Source organism: Plasmodium gonderi, assembly GCF_002157705.1.
Source record: "Plasmodium gonderi DNA, contig: Chr05, whole genome shotgun sequence".
Lineage (NCBI taxonomy): Eukaryota > Apicomplexa > Aconoidasida > Haemosporida > Plasmodiidae > Plasmodium > Plasmodium gonderi.
In genome coordinates this window covers 134,493-158,803 of record NW_021628930.1, presented here as the reverse complement: position 1 = coordinate 158,803, position 24,311 = coordinate 134,493, and the positions used below count along the sequence as shown (strand labels likewise).

At 28.6% G+C, this 24,311-nt stretch overlaps 5 protein-coding genes across 5 annotated transcripts; 2 read left to right on the top strand and 3 right to left on the bottom strand.

Annotated features, from left to right (window-relative positions):
• Nucleotides 1-2,073: 2,073 nt before the first annotated feature.
• PGO_050520 (hypothetical protein, conserved) lies at nt 2,074-3,447 on the top strand (the record flags this gene model as incomplete). Its single annotated transcript, XM_028686430.1, has 1 exon — nt 2,074-3,447. One exon carries the CDS (start codon nt 2,074-2,076, stop codon nt 3,445-3,447), a length of 1,374 nt encoding a protein of 457 aa, XP_028542231.1.
• A 729-nt stretch (nt 3,448-4,176) lies between these two features.
• PGO_050510 (dehydrodolichyl diphosphate synthetase) lies at nt 4,177-6,564 on the bottom strand (the record flags this gene model as incomplete). The annotated part of the gene is made up of 8 exons (XM_028686429.1): nt 4,177-4,320; nt 4,481-4,583; nt 4,816-5,088; nt 5,357-5,473; nt 5,606-5,748; nt 5,914-6,005; nt 6,180-6,235; nt 6,551-6,564. The coding sequence occupies 8 exons, from the start codon at nt 6,562-6,564 to the stop codon at nt 4,177-4,179; spliced, it is 942 nt and encodes a 313-aa protein (XP_028542230.1).
• Nucleotides 6,565-10,037: 3,473 nt separating this feature from the next.
• PGO_050500 (ubiquitin conjugation factor E4 B) lies at nt 10,038-14,015 on the top strand (the record flags this gene model as incomplete). The annotated part of the gene is made up of 1 exon (XM_028686428.1): nt 10,038-14,015. The coding sequence occupies one exon, from the start codon at nt 10,038-10,040 to the stop codon at nt 14,013-14,015; it is 3,978 nt and encodes a 1,325-aa protein (XP_028542229.1).
• A 1,381-nt stretch (nt 14,016-15,396) lies between these two features.
• PGO_050490 (hypothetical protein, conserved) lies at nt 15,397-16,380 on the bottom strand (the record flags this gene model as incomplete). The annotated part of the gene is made up of 1 exon (XM_028686427.1): nt 15,397-16,380. One exon carries the CDS (start codon nt 16,378-16,380, stop codon nt 15,397-15,399), a length of 984 nt encoding a protein of 327 aa, XP_028542228.1.
• A 2,123-nt stretch (nt 16,381-18,503) lies between these two features.
• On the bottom strand, nt 18,504-20,330 carry PGO_050480 (receptor for activated c kinase; the record flags this gene model as incomplete). The annotated part of the gene is made up of 2 exons (XM_028686426.1): nt 18,504-19,345; nt 20,204-20,330. The coding sequence occupies 2 exons, from the start codon at nt 20,328-20,330 to the stop codon at nt 18,504-18,506; spliced, it is 969 nt and encodes a 322-aa protein (XP_028542227.1).
• Between the last annotated feature and the right edge of the window lie 3,981 nt (nt 20,331-24,311).

The following is a 24,311-nucleotide window of genomic DNA, read 5'->3' as shown; positions in this document are numbered from 1 at the left end:
TGATGAGACAATTCCCATTATAAGAGATTAAAGCAACATCAGGTGCAAGTGCAATTTTGACATTCAACTCGTTTTTCACAAAATTTATCATGTACAGAAAAAAAAAAAAAAAAAAAAAAAAAAAAAAAGTAAGAAAGAAAGAAAGAAAGAAAAAGGATGAATTGAAAAAGAAAAATGTGTAATCATTTTTTTTTTTTTTGTCATCATTCATGAAGAGGAAAATTTTGGACGGTTAATCAGTATTTTTAATTTATGTTGTAAAGGTGAAAAATAAGTACACAAACGAAATTGGGAGAATGTTTGAATAAATACGAAAAAAAGAATTCATAAGAGCTTTAAAAAGCTTGAAACGTTTTAAAAAAATCAATCCTACATTACTCTGTTTGAGGGAATGCAGTGAAAAAAAAAAAAAAAAAAAAAAAAAAAAGAAAAAAAAAGATGCTGTGTGCTATAGTTTGTATACATATATATATAAAAGCATTGTATAGAGTTCACAAGGAATTCATAATTTACATTATATATATATATATAGTAGTTGGTAAAAATAACAAGTTTTTATTTGGAATTGCTCAATAGAGTAATTATCATCCAATATCCATGAGGACCAGAACACTTTTGAAAGTCAAGTGATAACAACTTTTATCTACCCTCCCCACCCATAGCTCAAAAACAAATACACATAAAAAAAAAAAAAAAAAAAAGCAACTTTTAGTCATACACACCATGAAATGAGTAGCTTTTTAAATCGTCCTCTTTAAGTCCGTGCTAAGAGTAAATCCAACTGGTTTAATTCCACTTATTTAAAACGAGGCGAAAAAAAAAAATAAATCATATAAAAATATTAAATTAATATAATAAATAAGAGCATTGAAAAAAATATATTTAAATATATATTCCCTTTTTGCATTCGAAGAAAGAGTTACCGCAAAACTTTACAAAACACCGTTGTGGAGTGTACTGTGAGAGGAGAGGATTGGTAATCCCAGAACAGAAAACACAAGGAGAAATACCTCAGTGTAAAAGAAAAAAAATAATAATAAATAAAAAAAATACACCAAATAGAAATTTTGTGAATAAAAATAAATAAAAACAAACAAAAAAAAAATTTTTTTTCAGTTTTTCATATTTGCTATTTTTTTTAACCATGAACTTGAAATGTTGGAGTTTTTACATGTATGAGGAGAGAAGAAGGGGCTGGGGGTAAAGATATACTATGTTAACTAATTTTTTTTTTTTTTTTTTTTTTAATTTTCTCCAAGTGTCCCTTTTGTTAATTTACTGACACCAAAATTGGTAAAAAATGAAATAAATAAAAATTTTTTGCTATTTGTATTAGCACATGCTTAAATGGGATTGTTGTGCTGTACCGTATGTATATATACACAAGGCTCACACCTGTAAGAACACTGGAAATTACATGAATATCGAGGACTTACATACTTTGGCAGATGTGTTTCTTGAATGCACATGAATATGTTTCCAGAAAAAATAAAGTAAAATGTAAAAAATAAGCACAACACATCGAGAGTGCAGCACTTAAATTCGCACATTTCAGGGGGTGAACATTTAGGGCAAAAAGAATTGTGACTATCTGAATAAAATACAAAAAAAGATGTACTGAATGTATGACTTTTTTGGTATTAGTATTGCTCTAAAGTTTCTCCTAATTTATAATGGTATTTAAATGCATTTACTTATTGATAGAAAATATCCACAGTGCTTTGGTAACTATCACAAAACGTATAACGCCAGATGTGTAATAGCATTAAGTGGAAAGAATAAGAATTAAAAGAAAGAAATAAAATAAAATAATAAAGGGTTGAAATAAAATAATAAAGGGTTGAAATAATAAAATAAAGAATTGAAATAATAAGGTAAAGAATTGAAATAATAAGGTAAAGAATTGAAATAATAAGGTAAAGAATTGAAATAATAAAATAAAAAACTAAAATAAAACAATTTTAAAGAATAAAGGCAAATTAACAAACAGGAAAATTGTTCTGAAAAAGGTAAACCTGACCACTCTTTAGTAACATATAACAATAAGAGAAGAATAATGTTACAAATGAGGAAATGGATTCACCAAAGGAGAACATGCAAGTAGGAGATAACCACAGTTATCATACTACTGGCCAAAGTGAAATTGAAAATGCACAAGAATTCAAACAAGATTGGGATGCAAAGAACGATAAAAACACTTTATATGAGAATAACCCTAGCTTTCATAAGAAAAGAAAAGCTGAAGAAGTGGAGGAAGTGTACCAAAAGGATAAGACACTTATCAACATGGAAAGTACCCCTAATGTTGAGAAAAGTGAATTGATGGAAAAAATCACCACAGGTCCCATGAACAAACAACCGAAGATACAATATGGTAGCGTAAATAATATTAGTACCAACGAAAAAAACACCAACGGGATTAGAAATTTTGATACGAATACACAAATGCAGATGCAGGCTTGTGTTGAAAAGTCGGTTATAAACTCGGAACGTGAAAGTAATAAGAGCGTTCAGGGGAATAACACAAATAGGGAAACAAAAACGGAAGAAAAAAAAATCGAAAGAGTAGATAAGAACATAACTGAATTAGCTCAAAATGATTCGTGTAAGGAGGAAAAATCGAAAGACAATTTGCATGAATGTTTAAAGGTGAAAAATTATGTAAAAGAAACACAAACACAGTCAGAAGTAAATAACAAAAAAAAGGAAAGCTTTAAATATTTTATTGATTATAGCAAATATAGGAATAAAAACAATGTGACATTTTCTACCAAGTATAAAGATAGCTCTATTAATTTAAGTAGTGATAAACTTACTTGTTACGGAGATAAAGGATGGTCCAGCGTTTTTGTAAATAATGGAGCTGATATTGGAAAATGGTATTATGAAATAAAAATTGAAGAACCTGTACAAAATTTTAATTTCTTAGGGTATAAGGACAAAGTTATAAAAGTAAATCCATATATAAGAGTTGGTTTTGCTTGTAGATATATGAGATATGACTATCCCATAGGAACGGACAAATATAGCTATTGTGTTAATAGCAAGAATGGGAGAATTTTTAACAACTCCATAAGTTATGATTGCATGGAACCAATTAAAATAGGTGATATTATTGGGTGTTATTTAAACTTAAGAAATAAAAATACTTATAACTTTGACCCAAGGTCAGATAAAAAATTATATGAATATTTGCAAAATGGTATTTTATGTGACCCAAAAGATCCACCAATCTTAAAAAAAAACTACGGTTCGTCAATTTTTTTTTCCCTGAATGGACAAATAAAAAAAAATGCTTTTGTTGACATTTATGAAGGCTTCTATCATCCATCTGTAAGTTTGTATATGGGTGCCTCTGCAAAAATTAATTTGGGTCCACATTTTGCCTATAATCATTTGAATGACTACATCCCATGTGTATTTATGGAGCCACCAATTATTCTGTGAAAGGATGAAGCGAGAGTTCTGGGAAAAACAAAAAAAAAAAAAAAATCTTCTAGCAATGGTTAAAACTTTCTGTTCCCATCATATTTTTTTATAAATAGTGTGAAAAATGTAGGTAAACCTGCTGAATTATTCATATATATATATATGTATATATTTTTTTTCTTTGTTTTGTTTCTTAATCAGCGATGGACACTTTTTTCTGTGCACCCTTTACATTTATAATGAGTACGTGTTAAATGGGGATACATAACTTTTGGTACTTTGCAAATGGTTTCATGTTTGCCAACTCTTGAGCGTCATCATCGCTTTTGTTGTTGTTTGTGTTTTTCCTCTCTTTTAGGTAGAGAAGATTATACATATATTTCTCTTTTTTTTTCGTAAATTTGTTTTCGTACTTGTTTAAATGAAACAACGTAAAACTATTTTCCTTCAAGGGGTATTTGTCTCTTTCCCAAATTGTCGATTCACATAACAAAATTAATATTGACACATGTTTTTTTAATTAATTTTAAATGAGAAATTGCTTTTCATATATGGATGAAATGAACAATTCGTCCAATAATGTTAAATGACAAAACGGGGGTTATAGTTATATATATATATATATATATATATATATATATATATATATATATATATATAAAGAATAATTAACAATAATGTGCAAAATGGGTGGGGAAATAGGGAAGATGTTAAAAGGCATAAAAAAATAAAAATAAAATATAATAGTTAATGTGTACACGGATTTGAGTATGAAAAAGCTATTTTGGTTGTCTGAAAAATTGTGTAGTGCAAAATAACATATATGAACTGAAAAAAATTAAACGCTGGCCAGTACTCATTGATGAAATAAATTTCTGTAAATTCGGAAATCTGCAAATTAAGGATGGAAAAAATGTAAAATAATATTCTGCTAATTATGGTATTCTCGAGGATGGGGGAGAGTAGACACATGCAGATATAAATTTATGTACTGATTGATTATGTTGGAGTGTTTTTTTTTTTTTTTTTTTTTTTTTTGGTATGTCCTAACTTGGTATAGCATAAAATCCGATAGCCTCTTCTCTCCCGAAGTCCTTATCAAAATATTCGGAGGTGGCATATCGCATGTAAGCAGCTTCTTATAGTAATTAACTCTGCGTAAGTGATGAAAAGAATTAAGAATAAAAAAATTGGATAAAATAAAGTAAAAAAAAAAAAAAATAAGAGAAAAAATAGCAAAAAAAATGGAAGAAAAAAGGGGTAATGAAATGTTATAATGCACCCAATTCCCCACAATTGTTTGTTTTGTTCTGAGAAACGAGGTGAATTATGGAGCAGTATTTATTTTCATTATTCTTATTTGTTTTTCCATTCTTTTAATGATACATTTTTATTTGCTTCTGATTTAAGAAAGCTCGTTTCCCACATATACAATCTACTTCATAAATTTCCTTAGGATCAGTTCTTTCTTTTTTCATTATATGTTCTAAATATTCGCATTTATTTTGATTTTTCATGTTTGCTAATGTCGAGGTAGAATAGGATATTTTTTGTTCCTCTAAGAGATTCTTATAAGTATTATAATACAAATTCGGGTCAAATTTACATAAGCTCATTTCGTTTCTACTGGTATATGAAAAGAATATGTTCAGCGTAAGGCTAAGAATGAAGAAATGCCCGTATGTATATGCACAGTTGAATGGTTTGATGTTTGGGTGAACAGGAGAGAATATTATGCACATATGTGTGGGATTAGTAAGGGGGTGGTGGTGAATCTATATTGAGTAATCATGACTATTGTTGTAAAAATATGTCTAATAAAAATGTACTAATGTAACCAATAAAGTTGTGAAAAAATATATACATATATACATATGTATATTTTAAATACTCCAATTGAGGTATGTCCTTTCCTCTAAGAGCTTACTTGTCAAACTGCTTTGTTTTCTGTTCTACCTCGTAGATAATTTTCCGGTATGCTTCATTAATGTAGGAGAGGTTTCCAATTACTTTGACTCTTATTTTATTGTCCCTTATGAAATTCCTAAGATGTAAATAATATTGTTTACATGTTAATATGATGAAACATTCAGTTATTTCACATGAACTGAATGGTCATGGTACAAGCCACGGGTGTGTTCACTCATGGAAGACACACAGATGGGAACAGGCTTACATAAATATATCCTCATTAATCAAAATGAGTAGATTTAAGTAAAAGAGAAAGTGCACTTCCTCGGGACTTCTGTTATAATTCAACAAGGAAAGCGAAAAAACGGATAAAATTTTTATGTTTAATCTAATACATATTTCTATGATCTGTTTAAGAAATGGAAAGGAGAGTTTAAAAGGTTTTACCAAATTGTCACACTTGTATGTGTCTGTACATGTGTGTGCTTATTTTGCTTTTTTTTGTGGAGACGCATATGTACACATGATTATATATGTGTTTATGCACCAGTATACAAATAAATGTATGTTAACTTGAATGAGGGTTTTTGATCCCATATAGTGTCCCAGGGAGGAGTGGATTCCCTTTTCCTTTGCGAATCGCCTGTTACCATCCATGATTATGGCTTGGTGAGTTTTAAATTGTGGAGGCATGCATATATATATGTATTCATGTGTATTTGTTTGGAGTGATAATGGTGGTCGATGTAGATGTGTAATTTCGATCAACATGCAGAAATATATAAACAAAAAAAAAAACGAATAAAAATTATCTGATATATTTTGCTTTTCCCATTTACATATGTGCTCAACGTTGATAAGACTCCTTATCAGTGAAGTGATCAGTCTTTCCAATCTACAAGGAGGAGTGTAATTCATAAAATGTGTGTCATTATAGTCATTAGAAATGTGCACTTCGTTTGGCTCCTTCCTTTTCATTTAGTGTATCTTTTATGTAGTTATTATGTATCACTCATTTTACTTGTTTACTTTTTATTACGCATTTTATTCATTTGTGTATTGTTCATTCTATTTACTTATTTTTATTTTATTTATTATTATTATTATTTTTATTATTATTTTTTTTATTATTATAATAATTTTTTATATTATTATTATTTTTATTATTATTATTTTTTTTTATTTTATCTCTTTTCATTGTGTGTAGTACATATTTAGAGGCATTTTCTAACAGGTTAGATTAATCTCTCCTAGTATTATTCAACAGATGAGGGGGAGAAAAAAAAAAAAAAAAAAATAATAAAATAAAAAATAAAAAAGCAGTTAACATTAGTAATAACAAAAAAAAAAAAAAAAAAAAAAAAATTTCATCACTGTGATATGTTTTACAAGTGTGGAAAATAGCTACACCTCTTACCAAGTAGTATTCAAGGTAGAGAAAATGATTGACAAGGTTAAATGAAAAAATGTATGCATTTTAGTAGTAAAATTTCTCCTAATAGATCACGAGAGAAAAAGAAATAAAGCAAAGAAAGAAAAGTTTAAGAGCTATGGGGAGCTACTCCATAGTGACGTAATAAATACTTGGACATCACATATTATGTTCTATGCTGGTAAATGTAACATACATGCATTGTGCTTCTTTTCATTTATAGGTACCATATGTAATGCATATTTTTTTACCCAGTGAAGTTTCGTAAGCTTTTGGTTCTACTATTTCTCTTACAGCATGAGCAAATCGTTATTGAAAAAGAACAAAAATGGAAAGAAAACAAATATATATATATATGTATATTTTCCCTAAAGTACACGTTGTAACAGTGTGAGGAGGGAAAGAATTTCTTTTTTCTCTTAGTTTTATTATAAATACACAATATGTAATACTTTAATAGAGTGATAGTACAACACAAAATGAGGAGCTACTGGAAAAGCTGCAATCCCCTAAATTAAGTAATGCGTTTAATGAACAAAAAATAAGTCTTAACCTCTCTCATGTAAAAGTGTAACCTCTGTGTGTAAAAAAAAAAAAAAAAAAAAAAAAAAAGGAAAGAAAAGAAAAGAAAAGAAAAAAAAAGGAAAGGAAAGGAAAGGAAATAGAAGAAAAGAAATAGTAGCTCCAAACGAAACTGAATCAAATCATCATGCGTGTCGAATATTTTTTATTTTATTTTATTGTGGTATATTCATCAGATAGCAAAGTATAATCGATTTGATATTTGTATGAACAGCCTTTTTTTAATGATAACTTTTGCACAAGGAACATAAAGTACGAAAGAGTGAGGAGGGAAGTTTATAAAAGATAGGGAATATAAAGGAATGCATACTGAGTGCAAAGATTGAATTTTTTATAAAAAAAAAAAAAAAAAAAGGTTTATAAAAAAGGTGTTAATTCTAAGAAGATATATATAACGTAGAAAATCTATAAAAAATAGGACCAATTATCTTTATTATATTTTTATTATTTTTTTTTACTCCTAAATGTTTTTAAAACCTTGTTATAGGACTTTTGTGCCCTTTCAGGGGAATATATACATTTATATGAACACACATGCATTTTGGCATACATTGCGAACATATGTGTGTGTCGACGTGGTAAGACTAAGAGTAGACTTTTCACAGTTCTCTAGGTGGGTGGATGTTTTGTGTAACACCTACTTATTTTGTATAATAATTCTCAAGGGTAAAAACGAGTAAATTTCTAAAAAGAAAAGTTTTAATTGTGAAGGAGAGAAAGAACTGCAAAAAATATATATGAAAGAAAGGCTGGGCGAAATGTAACTTTTCAGGTAATCACTGTGTACACCCTCCTATCCACATCAACTGTTTCTCTTTTATTCGCAGCTCTTGTCCCGTATAGGAACTTGGAAATAGTAATCTCACAAACATATTATAAGCACTGTGTGGTATTACACAGTTTGAGTGTATATATTAAAAAAAACCTTTTGCACCCATTTCAATATATTAAATAAAAATTTAAAAAGACTAAGTATAATAGGGGCTATATAATAAATCTATAAAAATCCTAAGGAGATGAAAATCATCAAGGGAAAAAAAAAAAAAAAAAAAAAAAAAAAAAAAAAAAAAAGACGCGATTTGGCTAAAAAAAAGGGCAAATTTGGAAAAATAAAAAAAAGAAAACGGTCCCGTGGGAACTATTAAAATTTGAAATTAAAGGAAAAAAAGGGAACAAAAAATAAGTAAAAAAAACTCTGTTGGAAAAAATAAGGAAGTCAAAATAAGTAAAAAAAAAACAGACGAACATGATAATCTCACAAACATATTATAAGCACTGTGTGGTATTACACAGTTTGAGTGTATATATTAAAAAAAACCTTTTGCACCCATTTCAATATATTAAATAAAAATTTAAAAAGACTAAGTATAATAGGGGCTATATAATAAATCTATAAAAATCCTAAGGAGATGAAAATCATCAAGGGAAAAAAAAAAAAAAAAAAAAAAAAAAAAAAAAAAAAAAAAAAAAAAAAAAAAAAAAAAAAAAAAAAAAAAAAAAAAAAAAAAAAAAAAAAAAAAAAAAAAAAAAAAAAAAAAAAAAAAAAAAAAAAAAAAAGGAAAAAAAAAAAAAAAAAAAAAAAAAAAAAAAAAAGGAAGAATGCGACGCGATTTGGCTCAAAATAAGGGCAGATTTGGAAAAATAAAAAAAAGCAGACGGTCCCGTGGGAACTATTAAAATTTGAAATTAAATGAAAATAAGGGAAATAAAAATAAGTAAAAAAAACTATGTTGGTAAAAATAGGGAAGTGAAAATGAGTAAAAACAAAAACAGACGAACATGAAAAATAAAGTCCGAAAGGTGGTGAAAACCAAAGGAAAAAAAAAAAAAAAATAAATAAATAAATAATGTAAAAGTGCAAAAAGTGCCAAATGCGAGAAAAAATCAACAAAAAATACCAAGCAAGAAAGAATAACAATAATACATATATATACATATATATAAATACATATATACAAAAGATAACAAAAAAATACATAACCAAAGATGCAGAAAGAGGAGCCCTTCCTTCTTCCATCCCAAAAAAAAAGAAGTAAATTATATAAAGAGGAAAGCAAAATTTAGGGCATCTTCTGACAGCAAGCTTTTTTTCCGTGTTAATTAAAATATATATATATATATATATATATATATATATTCATGTATGTATACATAAAAGTAAAAATAGATAAACGGGTAACACATCAATTTTTATTTCTAACAAAAAGGAGAAGAAATCATATATATAACAAAAGTTGGAATTATAACAAGTAGCTGCAACAGAAATATTAAGAAACTTCATTGGAGAAGATATATTACGTAGTACATTTTTTTTTTTTTTTTTTTTTTTTTTTTCGAAGAAGAAACATATTGAAGTGAAAACATATAACCAAATTGTTCTCATTAAAGAAAAAGTGTGATATCATCATTTACACGTATTATCCCATTGGCTCTTTCATTTTTCCAGTCGTCCGTTATTTCTTTATTTTGTTCTTACGTTTCGTACAGAGGTAGTGGCAAAGTTAAAGGAATAGCCTTTTAAGGAAGTTGAACAGAAATTGATTAGCAATATAAGAAAAAGAGCTAGAAACGTAAACTAAGAGGAAAAAGATAGAGAAAAGAGACAAAGAGCATAGGGTGCTGAAGTGGCAAGACGGATACAGCAGCAGAAATAGGAGTAGTAACAGCAAGAGTAGCAATAATAATGCTGAATAAGGGAAAAGAAGATGAAATTTTGCAAAATATCCTGCAAATATGCCTTAGGAGGAACGCGGCAAGCAATATAAAGGTTCACTTAGAATCATACGAAAAGGAATTAAAAGAAAGTAAAGAAGAGAAAGAACTGTATTTGGAAATTGATAATTTATATTTTATATTATTGCACAAAATAGCGTATTTACATAAACAAAAGAAAAATTGTTTAAGTTATTTATGTTCCTGTGCATCCAGGTTATCTGATAAAAATATTTTTAAAAATAGCCAACTAAATAATAATGAAGTAGAGAATGTAAGTAATGAGATATTGAATCAAATAATTAATAGTGCATTAATTTACTTAGAAAATTTAGATGTGTATCCAGATGTTACTATATCATCAAAAGAACGGGTACTTACCTTTTATGAATTTTTAAAGGGTTCATGTACATCTCGTTTTTTAAAAAAAATATTATCTGTTATAGAAGAAAATGATAAAAATGAAGAACGTGAACAAGAAAAGCAATTAAATAAGTTTTTTACCCCAGTCATAGATCTCATATTAGATAACTTGAATGGAAGGAGTTTGATATATCCGAAAAATGATGTTGCAGTGTTGTTGAAATTTCTGACAAGTTTTAAGCAAGTAGCTGAATTTATTATAAATAATAAGTCCATATTTTTATACTTGAATTTAAGAGACAAAATGGAAGACACTATTATTCCCGCAGCAGGTGCAGCAGCGGAGAATGGTTCACCAACGGATAGTGTAAATAACACATCCATATCAAAACATGGATTTGACGAAAGTAAGGAATGCAGCAAAGACAAAGAAATAAATTCTTGTGGATACAACTTACAATTGAATAGTCTTTTAGGGAGACTAATATCTCCCACAGTGATAACGATGCCAAATATAACAAAAAAAGAAGAAATAGTAATGTATAAATATTTCTATAACAGTGTTACTAATTCATTGAATAAAATGACATTAAGTGCTTTAAAAAATACATACTTTTTATTAAGAAGAGACACGAATTGGATTTTAGAAAATTGTGTTGAAACGATAAAAAATTTGTTAAAAGTAAGTAACGAGAGTAAGAAAAGAGTTTTACTATGGCTAAATTGTATTATTGTTTCAAATGAGAAGAAGACAAAAATAATGTATCATTATTCGACATATCCTCAATCTTTAGATGCATCGTATGGATTATTTTTAAAATTGTTAGGGGAGAATTCTTACGGATTTTGTATGAACATGTTTTGGATTTTATTATGTCTTTGTGAACCCATAACAATGAACAAAATTAGTGATTTTGATTCACTTTTTTTTCTAAGGGATGATCCCTTTTCAAAATTTTTGTTAAAAAATATAATAAATCAATCATCTTTTGAAGAAAAGTCAAATGTGGAAAAAATAAAAAATAAACTAAAAAATTTAGAAAGTTTTAAAAAAGAACCCAAGTTTATTACATCTATCTTTTGGATGACATTCAAATCTTTGAGTGTGTTCTTGAAACCATCTATTGATGAATTTATTAGGATTGTTCAAGAAGTACCAAATGCAAAAGATAAAAATTATTATTACATGAATATACACACATGGAAAATATTTTTATATAATACGAGGTTTATTCAACTCTTATTTAAGTTTTTACATTTATGTATGGCTTACTTCTTACACGCTGCTTACATTTATGATATGCAAGGAAATATCAGTGTGAATATGCAAAACATGTTAAAAGATCATAATGGGTGTCTTAACCCACTCGTCTTAAAATCTTGTCCTCCGCCGAACGAAAAAAATTACCTTAAGAGAAACAGAATTTTTGGAAGTGTTTCCCATGCAGTTAGTGGCAGAATGGATGAAGTGGAAGAGGAGGAGGAGCAGCAGCAGCAGGAGAAGAAGAAGAAAGAGAAAAATGAGAATGAGAAAAAGAAGAGTGGAAATAGGTCAAACGAAGAAAAAGATAATGAAACTTCATGTGGTGATGTAAAAAACGCTCCACATGAGACGGAGGGGGAGACAGAAGGAGAAGTGGATAAAAGGAATATAAGGAATGAAGGTAATCACAATAATGATGAAGGAAATGAAGATGGAGAAAAAAAAGATGTTAATGAAGAAGCAAGCGAAGTTCAAAGATCAAATCAGAACGATGATCCAGAAAGCTGTTTGAACAGCGAAGATCATCTGTACGCTTCTCCCCAGTTTTCAATCATTCCAACATTTTTTTTGAGTGATATATTTGATATTATTTATCTGTTATACGAATTGGATACGTTTAAGAGTCCAAATAATGAAACCTTTATAAGTTATCTAAATATGGATTTGTTTTTAGCTTTTTGTATCTTTACCATGTTAAGTGAGAATCATATAAAAAGTATACATCTGAGATGTGAAGCAGCTCCGAAAACATTTACACACTTGTATAGGAGTGATAGTTTGAAAAAAATGATTGAAGAGTCAGATTTAACGAGAAAATATATCATAAGATCGTTGACAAATGTTTTTATTGCATCACAAAAAGGTGAATACACAGAAAGAATGCAAACTAGGGTTCGCATTGTAGAAAATTTCAATAGTCTTTTTTTGAATGAAATATATGTGGATCAATTTACCCAGTTAGTTATTAAGAACAATAATTTGTTCGTCCATTTGATTCATTTGTTATTGAATGATGTTAATTTTCTTGTTGAGGAGGTAGTTTCCTACTTATCTGAAATTAAAAGGAGGGAGGACAAGAAGAGGAGTGATATCCAAAGGGCTGCTAATCGTGCTAGAATCAGTGTTGGAAGTTGGACCTCAAATGGAATAAGCAATTCGAATATTTACACAGATGTGACGAGGAACAGCAGAACACCCACTGAAAATGTAATCAATCAACTGGACTCATCTAGTAGCCGTGCTATTGGCTCGAATGTTGACCCCAATACTGACCCTAATGCTGACCCCAATGCTGATCCCAATGCTGGCCCCAATTTGGATAGTAGATTGAATTCCAATTCGTTAGCCAATTATGGGAACGATTTTGATAATAATTTTGGCACCAGTTTTCGGAGTACAAACGAAGCATATAATAGTGACAATACTGATAATGATGAAACAGGTGGAAGGAGTGTAGGTGCAGATATAAGTAATGAGAGTATGAGAAATTTAGCTGCACGGACGAAAATGATAATAAATTATTGTTATAAATCATGCATTTTTTTAAATTTATTATGTAAGAGTTACCCAAACAGCATCGTTACATCTAACACTATTTTGACGCAAATTGTTACTTGCTTGAATTGTTATTTTGATTATTTAGTTGGTCCTAAATGTTTAAATATTAAAGTAAGAAATATGGAACAATATAACTTTAGACCTCAGTTATGGCTAACCAGTATCGTAGAATCATATCTTTTTTTATTAAATTCTGACAAAGAACATGAAGAATTATTAACTAGAGAAATTGCAAATGAAGGGAGGTACTACAAACCTGAGATTTTTAATAAGGCATATTATATATGTAAGAGAGAAGGACTTATATCTAAAGAAGATTTAAATAAATTTAAGAATTTTTGTCAACAAATTATTGATATGAAAGATGAAGTAGAATTATTTGACGATGTTAATGATATTCCTGATAAATTTTTAGATCCCATTTTGCAAGATATTATGTTAGATCCCGTTTTTCTACCTACATCTAGCATTGTCATTGACAGAAAAAACATTGAGAGACACCTAATGAGTGAACCCAATGATCCATTTAATAGGGCACCACTTACTAAGGAACAACTGGTCCCCATGCCTGAGTTAAAAGAAGAGATTCATAAATTTATTGAAGAATTGAAACAAGAAAAGAAGAGGAAAAAAAAAATGAAACTTTTAGAAATGGAATCCCTAAACGAATCTGTGTTTAGCAATGAATTTCAGGAAATCCATACCAAGGATGAGGATTCGAATGCACAGAACAATACGCAGGAACAGAAAAAACAGGAAGAATAGGGGGGGGGGAAAGTTCGAGTAGAAGGGGAGGTATAAAAAAAAAAAAAAGACAAGACAAGACAAGACGAGACGAGACGAGACAAAACAAAACAAAGGAAAACAAAAATTTTAATCCTTGTTTTGTGTTTCGAGGGAAGAACACAAAATTTCTCGTTGCTGAGAAATTTTATCACATAACGTCTCCAATGCCCAATTACCAATGTTCTGTTTGAATCTGCTTGGATATTCCTCCTATGGGCCTTATATACTTTTTTTTTTTTTATGTGATATACCTTTACAATATGAATAATTATCACGTTATCGTTTGTACCATTCGTGTTTTTCCATCAAAATTGCACATATTCTTCGTATTTGTTGTATTTTCTGAATTTCAAGTCCGTTGGGATCTGTTGAACGTTTTTTTTTTTTTTTTTTTTATAAAAAAATTTTTGCAGTGGGGAATAACATAATGGAAGAAAAAAAAAAAAAAAAAAAAAAAAAAAAAGATAGAAACGGCATTATCTCCTCAGTACCGTAAGATGAGCTCCTTATGTGAGCAGCTGAAAAAATCATCATTTTAATTATTCTCCATGGATTGATAAAAAAAAAAAAAAAAAAAAAAAGGGGATGGTCAAATGAGAGGCTCGCAGATTTAGGAGTTAGACTATTTGGTTGTTTCCATATTTAAAAGCTTCCCGATTGAAAAGCAGTTTATGAAACATATCAGTCATATGTAAGAGGATAAACGAAGACATTTTTCCCTAAAACTTTATTTCTCATTCAACCTGAAAATAGCTACGGTAACCCGAAAAATTTGTACGTTGCATTTTTGTTGATATATTTTTTTTGATGGCAAAGGATAAATGAACGAAGAATGAGAGTATTATTATATAATTCACATTTTTATTGATAAGAGCATTATTCATGCTAGAAGATTGTAACGTGGATCAGGTACGTTTAATTAAAAAAGTTGCACTTTTTCAAAGCAAAAAAAAAAAAAAATAAAATAATAAAATAAATAATAATGACCAAAAAAGGTGCACACCAAACACGTCAAGAACATTTATACGCTGAAACGCGATTAAGTATACACATAATATAATGGAAAAAAAAAAAAAAAATAATAAAAAAAAAATAAAATAATCATAAATGATAGATGGATAAATAAATAATAACACAAATAAGTAACACATATGTAACATGAGAAACACACAGGTTGAGAGACTTACATTAAAATTAAGTAACAAGTAATTTTACACACACAGCACTGTTTTAAATAAAAAGTACACATAAAAGGTTTGCTCAATAGTGTTATATAGAACGGAGGAAAAAGAAAAAAAAAAAAAAATCAAATGGGGCGTGTGGGGCAAGTAGGTCGAGTTGGTCAAATAGACCAAGAGGATCAAATGGATCTGTAGACCTTAAACCCTATAATTGCAAAGAAAGCCAAGCAAACATAAGTCTTCCAGTACTTGAAGAACATGGCTCTTTTTAATCGCTTACTATTTTGAACAAAGTTTAATGTATTTTTTGACATATTTTGAGTTTTATACTGCAAAGCTCGTATGTTTCCCCTGGACTGATATAAGTTGTCTATATGGTTATTCATTACAGAATTAATTCGATGTAATTTTTGTTTAACAGCTATAATTTTTTCATCTCGGCAGCATTTATTAATACTTTTTATAGTATTCTTCATAAATGATTGAATGGTGTGAATTTTAGATGGGTTGATATTTTGTGATTTGTAATTTTGGTTATAAAACAAGTTGGACTTGGCATAAATTTCTAATTTTCTTAAGAATTCAAAAATGTAGTTTTTAAAACATGTTTTCATATGTAATCCGATTAAAAAAAATGCCAATTTTTTTTCTGTACATATTGTAAAATATATAATTTTATTTTCCCAATTAAGAATTTTCTTATTACAATAATTTAATTTTTTTTTCGAAGCCATCAATATCTTTTTTATTGTACAATTTGCCGAAGTGTCTAAATCGTCACTGAGAAAACTGCACTTGAGTAAAATTTCGGCATCTTCTATGGATGCTATGCAAACATATTTGAAAAGTTCGAATTCGTTTTGGAGCTCATTTGAGTACTCATTTTGGTACTCCTTTGGGTAATCATTTTGATAATCACTTTGGTAATCACTGTGGTAATCACTTTGGTATCCATTTCGGTATCTATTTTTTCTCTCATTTCTGTACCCATTTTGGCTCTCATTTTCGTTGTCCCTTTCATCATTCGAAAAACTGTAGCTACTGATTTTATTCCTTTTATAATGATTATGTTTTTCTTTCCCATTTTGATTTTCATCTGTCCCAACTTGCTCGCTGTAGAGACTGTTGGTGTAGGTTATTTCGTCTTCTGACAACATGTACATATTTGCTCCTTGCAATCACTTGAAAGAAATTGGTGCCTCACCTTTCCAGTGCTTCAACCCAAGAGTACGCACAGAGAAAAACATACATATATGTACTTGTCAATGCATGTACATTTTAGTGCATGTATGTATTTTTTTATTTTATGTTTTTCCAGTTGTTAAAAAAACTGTAAAAGTGTCAACTCAGCCAGAGGGAGAGAGAGGGGCGAAAGGCAATGTTTCTCCTCCTTTCTTTATGCTTTTGTTTTTTTTCTTTTTTCGGAAATACTGCTGTTTCAGAGATGAGATAAAAATGTATCTCAAAAAATTTTCACTTTTTTTTATCCCTTTTCGTCTTAATAGCTTTTAAAAAAAAAAAAAAAAAAATATACTTCGTCAACTTATGATATTACTGAAAGCTGGACAATCTAAAAAATTTGCAAAGTTATAACCTCTCCCCATCTGCATTGCTACTTTGTTCTTTGCTTTATCTTTCTTTCATTCTTTTTTTTTTTTTTTTTTTCATATTTTAAGATGCGCACTGGGTTGGTAAAACATCCTGTATACATAATTATAATGCTTTTTTTTTTTTTTTTTTTTCTTTATATCTGCTTTGATTTTGACTTAAAGCGCATCTTAACCTTTATGCCCCCCTCACGCTGCCCTTTTTTTTTTTTTTTTCTTTTTTAAATGTTCAAAAGTGTCAATATGTACAATTACGTATATGCATATACTTTATATATTGTGCATATATGTATACACATCCACATGTACATATATTAACATTTTCACAAAAACGAAGAGAACAAAATAGAAGAAAGCATGTAACCACATACGTAATTATTAATCGAATTTATCTATTGGGGTGGGTGTGGAAAGAAACAAATGAATATATATATATATATATTAGCAGGATGAAAAATAAGGAATGTATTACATATTTGCCTTTCTGATTGTATACAGCACACCATTTTAAATATAAATCCAAACGTGTTTCTTCCGTATACCAAGTGTCATCAGTAAATGATTTGAAGAGTGTTTTTTTTTTTTTTTTTTTTACATATGTACTTGTCATTTCTATGGGTTTTTGAGGGAAGTATAATACAGACAGACGCACGAGTGTGAGAATACAGTGTAGGTCTCTTAAATTTTTCGCTACGGAAATGGTAAATAATATTTATTATTACCAACTTTTTGACAAAAAAGTTTACGTTCACATAAAGGGATATATATACATAAAACTATCCATTACCCCCAATTTGGCAAAAACTTTTGTGAAAAAATACGACCTTTTTTTTTTTTTTTTGACATTGCTGGGATAGTTCACATTTGCACAGTTCAGACATTGACTGGATTCAGGTGACGTATACTATTTTATGAGACAAAAAAAAAGATAAATGTTTTTCGAATTAAAAAAGTAAAAAAAATTCTCCTCTATATCATTTATATGAAATATTCATCACTGTATGCTTATAGAAGAACAGTTCATTTGTATGATATATCTGTGTGGTTAAAAGGAAAGAAACAAAAGAAATGCTGAAAAAAAAAAAAATTTCTTTTTTAAATTTATGACCCCTCCTAAAAAAAGAACAGATCAGCTATAGAATGGGAAGAAAAACTTTTTGGCTCAACAGCTGAATACTTTTATAACAAATTTAAGGCTTTAAAGAAAACTGGAAACGTTTTTTGCTTTTAAAAATTAGCAAGTTGAGCATTTTTTTTTTTTTTGTCACACTTTTGGATAAAAAATCGAAAGCTTCGGGTATTTTTCGAATGGACATGTATATATAATATATGTATACATATGTATATACATATATATACATATACATGCAACACATGTATGCAAGGTGTGTACGCCTATACACTTTATATACACATTATACGCTTTTTGCTGAAACTTTGCACTTTTACACAAATTATTCAAATGTGTAATTTTATAAAAATGTGAATTTTATAAGGATATTAAATTAGTAGTCTTATAAAGGTATGAAAGATAAATAAGTAAATATATGTACGTGCATATATATCCATAAAATATATTAAAAATAGCCTAGAAAAAATGAGAAAAAAAAAAAAAAAAAAAAAAGTTGTCTGCTGTTTTCAAGTTTTTTTCAGATTTATTTCATTTTTTTTATTTTCCCCTAAATCGATTGCTTTTTAACTTCATAAACATAAATATTTCCATCCGTGGAACCACAAAACAAGTATTGACCATTAGCTGACCATGTGATGGACGTACACCAAGGTAAGCCAACTTTGGATTGTTTAACTGGATATATTTCAGAAATGATTAATTTACTTTCTAAGTTCCATATTCTTATGAATCGATCTGTTGCAGCACACAACCAATAATCACAAGGAGAAAAGCAAAGCGAATTTATGGTACATCCAGTTTCTAATGAGTATAAATGTTTTCCTTCGTTGACATCCCATAATTTTGCAACACCGTCTTTTCCTCCTGATGCACATAATGACCCATCGGGAGAAATAGTAACTGTGTTTAGAACACCTGTATGTGCTTCTAAGTTTTTATTAAGATCACAATTTTTTAAGTTCCAAACTTTAACTAATTTATCCCATCCACAAGAAACAATAATTGCTTGCTTTGGTGAAGGGGAAAATCTAACACATGTAATCCAATCGGTGTGTTGTTCTTCTGTTATGGTGTACTTACACTGAGCTAAAGTATTCCATAATTTAATTGTTTTGTCTCTACTTGCTGAAACAATTTGCCTATTATCGGGACTAAAGGAAACACTAAAAACATCTGATGTGTGTCCAATAAAGGATCTTATAGTTTCTCCACACGATAAATCCCATAAACGCACTGAATGGTCCCAAGATCCGGACAATGCAAACAATCCGTCGGATGAAATCGAAACGTCATTGATTGCTTGAGAGTGTCCTGTTAGGGATTTTTTTGCAGTTCCAATTTCTCCTGAATCGTCATCTGGGTTGATATTCCACACGATTAGCTTTTTGTCTACATGGTGCATGAGAGAAAGTAAAACGCGATGAGGAATAGGCGTTACACAGCAAAAAAAAAAAAAAAAAAAAAAATTGAAATAAAAAAATAAGTGCAAAATAGCTAGTTCGGAAAAAAAAAAATTGAAATAAAAAAATATGTGCAAAATAACTAGTTCGGAAAAAAAAAAAAAAATTATTCACATTCATAAAATGAAGAACTGAATTTTTCAAATACATAACACACACGTTGTCACAATTAAGCTTGTTCTCGTTTATTTATTGTATTTTTTTTATTTTTTACAAGGATTTTCATTTATCAGTTTTTTAATATGAGCTATGCTACTCTTCATATTTGTTTATATCAGAGTGAGCTGGGATAAAAACTTGTCATCATATAAATGAAAAATTTTGTAAAACTTTCGATCAAATGGTCAAATGCATTTTACGATTTTGAAATAAGTGCCTTAGCTTAATATGCAGGAAATAATGAAACAAAACCTTAATGTCTCTGACAAATATAAAAAATACAAACTTCACGCGTAAAAAAAGGATGATCACACATTTTTGTGATCACCCAAAAGCTTGTGATGATGGACATGCGCACAATGATACCATGAAAGGTTGTAAAATTTTTAACGTTATATGTACCAATGAAATTTTCGTGTGTACTATATTAGATATGCATATAAAGAACCACTCCGACTATAAGAAATGCATACATGGGCGCTTCTTTTTTATCATAAAATGGTATATAGCTGGTGTCCAAACATTTGCGGACACATTCATAAGGATATTCAAGTAAACATTTATGTAAACATTTATAGGAATATTTTTTGTGTACATTCTCAAAATGCACAATGCAATATTCCATTACCTCTTGATGCGCTAACGATTGTCTTTAGTTTAGCATCTGTTGGTGTAGAAACGGAAGTTACCCAGTCACTATGACCCCCTTCCAACACACCTTTCAGAGATATTTCTGCTTCTTTTATATTTTCCATATTCTGAATATTTTTAAAATTTATATGACAAGGTTATCTCTATAAAGGAGGGTGGTGATGGTAGTGATAATATTAAAATGGAATAAATGGAAGTGTGTAGATATATATTCATAAATATGATGAAACAAAATTTAAAGATTAAAAAAAATGTATCCACACAATGTACGAAAAAAAAAAAAAAAAAAGAAAAAAAAGGTATAAACAATAAATAATTTTGGATATGCATAAATACATGGGATAAGAAAATATACAGAAAACGAGTGTATATCTTCTTTATATGTGTAAAAAAAAAAAAAAAAAACGGGAGATATATACATGTTATATACTATTCCTTTCACTGTAAGCAGCTATAACCATCATGTATGGTTTAAGCCCATGAGATTTTATGTTAATATATTGTACATAAAAATCATGGAGCCTTTTTTCATACTTTTTTTTATATTATTCATTTTTTGTTCATACTCATTAAACGATATTTACATTATGTAACTGTGGAACGATTTAACGATGTAACAAAATCATTTAACATACATCTTATTATTTGTATGCAATAAAATTTCTTTTTTCACTTTTTCTGTAGCTGATATGTATGTATATATATATATATATATATATATATTGTGTTATGTAAGTGTTATATCCTCTTACTTGAAAAAAATGGGTTGGGAAAATTATGAGAAAAAAGGTGGAGGTTGGAAAGAAAAAGAAAAAAGGGGAACTTAAACAAAATTATAAGGACATAAAAAGTGTTTATAATTCCTCTTACTTTTCATATTTCGCTCTTCCATTCATTCCTTATTTATCTTTTTTTTTTTTTTTTTTCACAATATTTTTTTGTAATTCCTTTATATAATATTTTTTTTTATGCTTGCTTTATTTATTGATTCACCATATATATATATATATATATATAACATATATTTTTTTCCATACTCAAACTACATTATCTTCGCTCGGTTGACATTTTTTTTGCAAATAAAAAATGGGGTTCATGTTGCAATGGATAGGCATAAATTTAATAATGTCAAAAATAAAAAAAAATAATTATAAAATTTATACAATAACTTATATGTATCGTGTTTATGTGTCATGGGCACATATGTACATGTTTTCTTATAGGGGTAAAACACCATAACTACAGCAGTGCTACCACCCATACATGTGCATACTATGCAACAATGTTTGGTGTGGTGGGTCGTGTAATGCTCATATGAGCGAAGCACTTATATATAAATATGTATTTATGTGTAATTCCTAAAATAAAGAAGCTTCCCCCTCTATATATGTTTGTGATAATGAAACACAACGCATGTATAAAATTGCGCTATTTCACATTTGTGACAGAGTACTTATGAAATATAAAAAGCTACTACTACTTTTCTATGGGATGTATTTATCTACGATTTTTAACTTTGTTCTTAAATTTCTAAAAATAAGAAAGAACCTTATGTTTTTTAACCTGAGCAGCCCACCACACGAATATGGTATTTAAAAATATTATTTATTTTGTATAAAAACTTATCTGCGTATTTTTCTGATTAAGATTATCATCTTATTTTTTTATATTTTTTTTTATGTGCCATTTTTTCCACCCCCGCTACGAATTAATATTTCTTCAAGATTGTTCTCATGTGTACATATATATTTGCGCACAAATATTTACGAACATATTTATGAAAATATATTAATATATATACATATATATGAATACTCATTTAATTTATGTACATGTTAGGGCAATAACTAACTCTCAGCTTTTTAAGGGGTTGAGGTTCCTAAGGGTGAAATAAAATGTGCTTGCTGCAATATGCGGGTAATTGGTAAAAATATGTATGGAATAAGTGAGGTATTGTAGCCATTTTTTTTTTTCTTTTTTTCTTCCAAACGGGCCAGGGAAGAATGAAGTATTGAGGGGATTTCGGGTGTAGGGAGGGGGATCGCTTGTTGATAATAATTTTGTATTTCATAAAGCAGTAATTAAAACTTAAACAAATATGTATTAAAAAAAGGAAATATTTTTATACGTACATTTTATTTTTCCTTTTTTTTTTTATTTTAAAATATCTTATGAATAATGAATTGCTCACCCGTTCTTTTTGGTGCTCTTTTTTTGTAACAGTTAAAAAAAAAAATTGCAAAAGTGGAAACACTCTTCGTTCAATATATATATATGCATATTTATATACAAAATTAAACGACGTTGAAAATGAACGGGAAATAGGATAGATCTCGTAAATATACTCCCCCTAAAACTCCCATGATATGTGAAAAAATAAAAATTGGAGAAAATGAATTAAAAAGCAGTAGAGGATGTGAACTTACAAATACTCGGGGGTAATTCGAACTGCTTTAAGGTGAAGAAAAAAAAGATAAAAAAAAAAAAAAAAAAGAAAAAAAGAGGTTAAGCAGAAAGAATACCCAATAAAGTATTAATTTTATGCGTGCCTGAATAATTTATAAGAAAATTTATTAAATTGTGGGGAAATTTGCAAATAAGGTTTTTATGCTGTTGCTTATGTGGGCATTTATGCAAGCGTCGTGTGTATAGGTTTTTTTTATGAACATTTATAAATGTATTTATACACGCACATACACTTTTTTGTTCCCCTTAAATTTTTTTAATTTATGAATCTGCACACGAATGAAAATATGTTGATTTCCCGCATCCCCGTTTATTGATAAAATTCGTAGTAAACAGTGTACAAGTTTAGTTGAAATGAGAAAGGGAAGTTATTAGATTATACCGCTTGATTCTTATAGCAGAACTGCTGTTGTTGCATGAGCATAATCTATCCCGTCGCCATACGTTTCTGTGTATGTGTTATGTGCATATGCTTCCTTGGCAAAGGTTTATGTTGGAACGGTTGTAATATATAATGTTCTATTGGGGAATGTATGAATAGAGATAAGCCAAATTGATGTTATTAATGTAGGAAAACAATTGTATATAATAAGTTTATATATTGATCGAGCAACATATTATAGGAAGGCAGTTGATGGCGCTGAGTGGTAAAAAAGTAAAAAAAAAAAAAAAAAAATTCGAAAAAAAAACTGATAATAAAATTGAGAAAAAACTTTAATATAAATTATGATACCCATACGGAAGCTGCATTATATGACACATTTTGCTGATAAATGCCTCTAGCTGAAAACATACGAAATTGCTTGTGTGATAGGATTGTGTGTTACATATACACCCATTTTGATAAAGAAATGTTTATGGTCCTAAGTTAATGGAGTTAGGGAATCGTTTTTTTTTTTTTTTTTTTTTTTTTTTTTTTTTTCTTCTTTTTGCAAATTTAATTTGAAGTGATTTCAACTAAATAGGTAGTTCTGTTACATTTTTTAAAATAATAAATTTTATTTTTATTCAATTTCTTTTTGGTAGCTAATTAGTATGTCTAACTATTACATGTCAATAATGTGAACATCTTATACTCAGGATAATTCGCTCTGTTCGTATACATAATGTGTATAGTTTGTGTGTGTGTTTTTTTTTTTCTTTTTTTTCACACTTATCGTTCTCGCAAGGTCAGTATTAATACCCATGTATACGGCTTAAATGATTAGGGAAATATGAAAAGGGTGTGTAGTTAGAGTTATTACCCCTAAGGTTAAGATTTTATGTTTTATGATTTATTATGGTATATGCATATATATGTATATATATTTATGTATGTATGCACATATATATATATATTTTTTTTTTTGTACGTTTTCTGTATTTTTTAAGAATTGGCACGATTCAGTAAATGCTGGACCAATGATCATAATCGCATTTTCATATTTAAATAAAAGTATCAAATTATTGAAAAATGAAAAAAAAAAAAAAAAAAAAAAAAAAAGTTTTTATCTTTCGGATGTACATACCGATAGCAAAATGGATTAAAGCAATAAGACATTTTAGTTGGTAGAAAAAGATGAAAATTTTTATTTTTGGAAATTAAGGGAAATAAAAAAGAAAAAGTGGTAAAAAAGGGA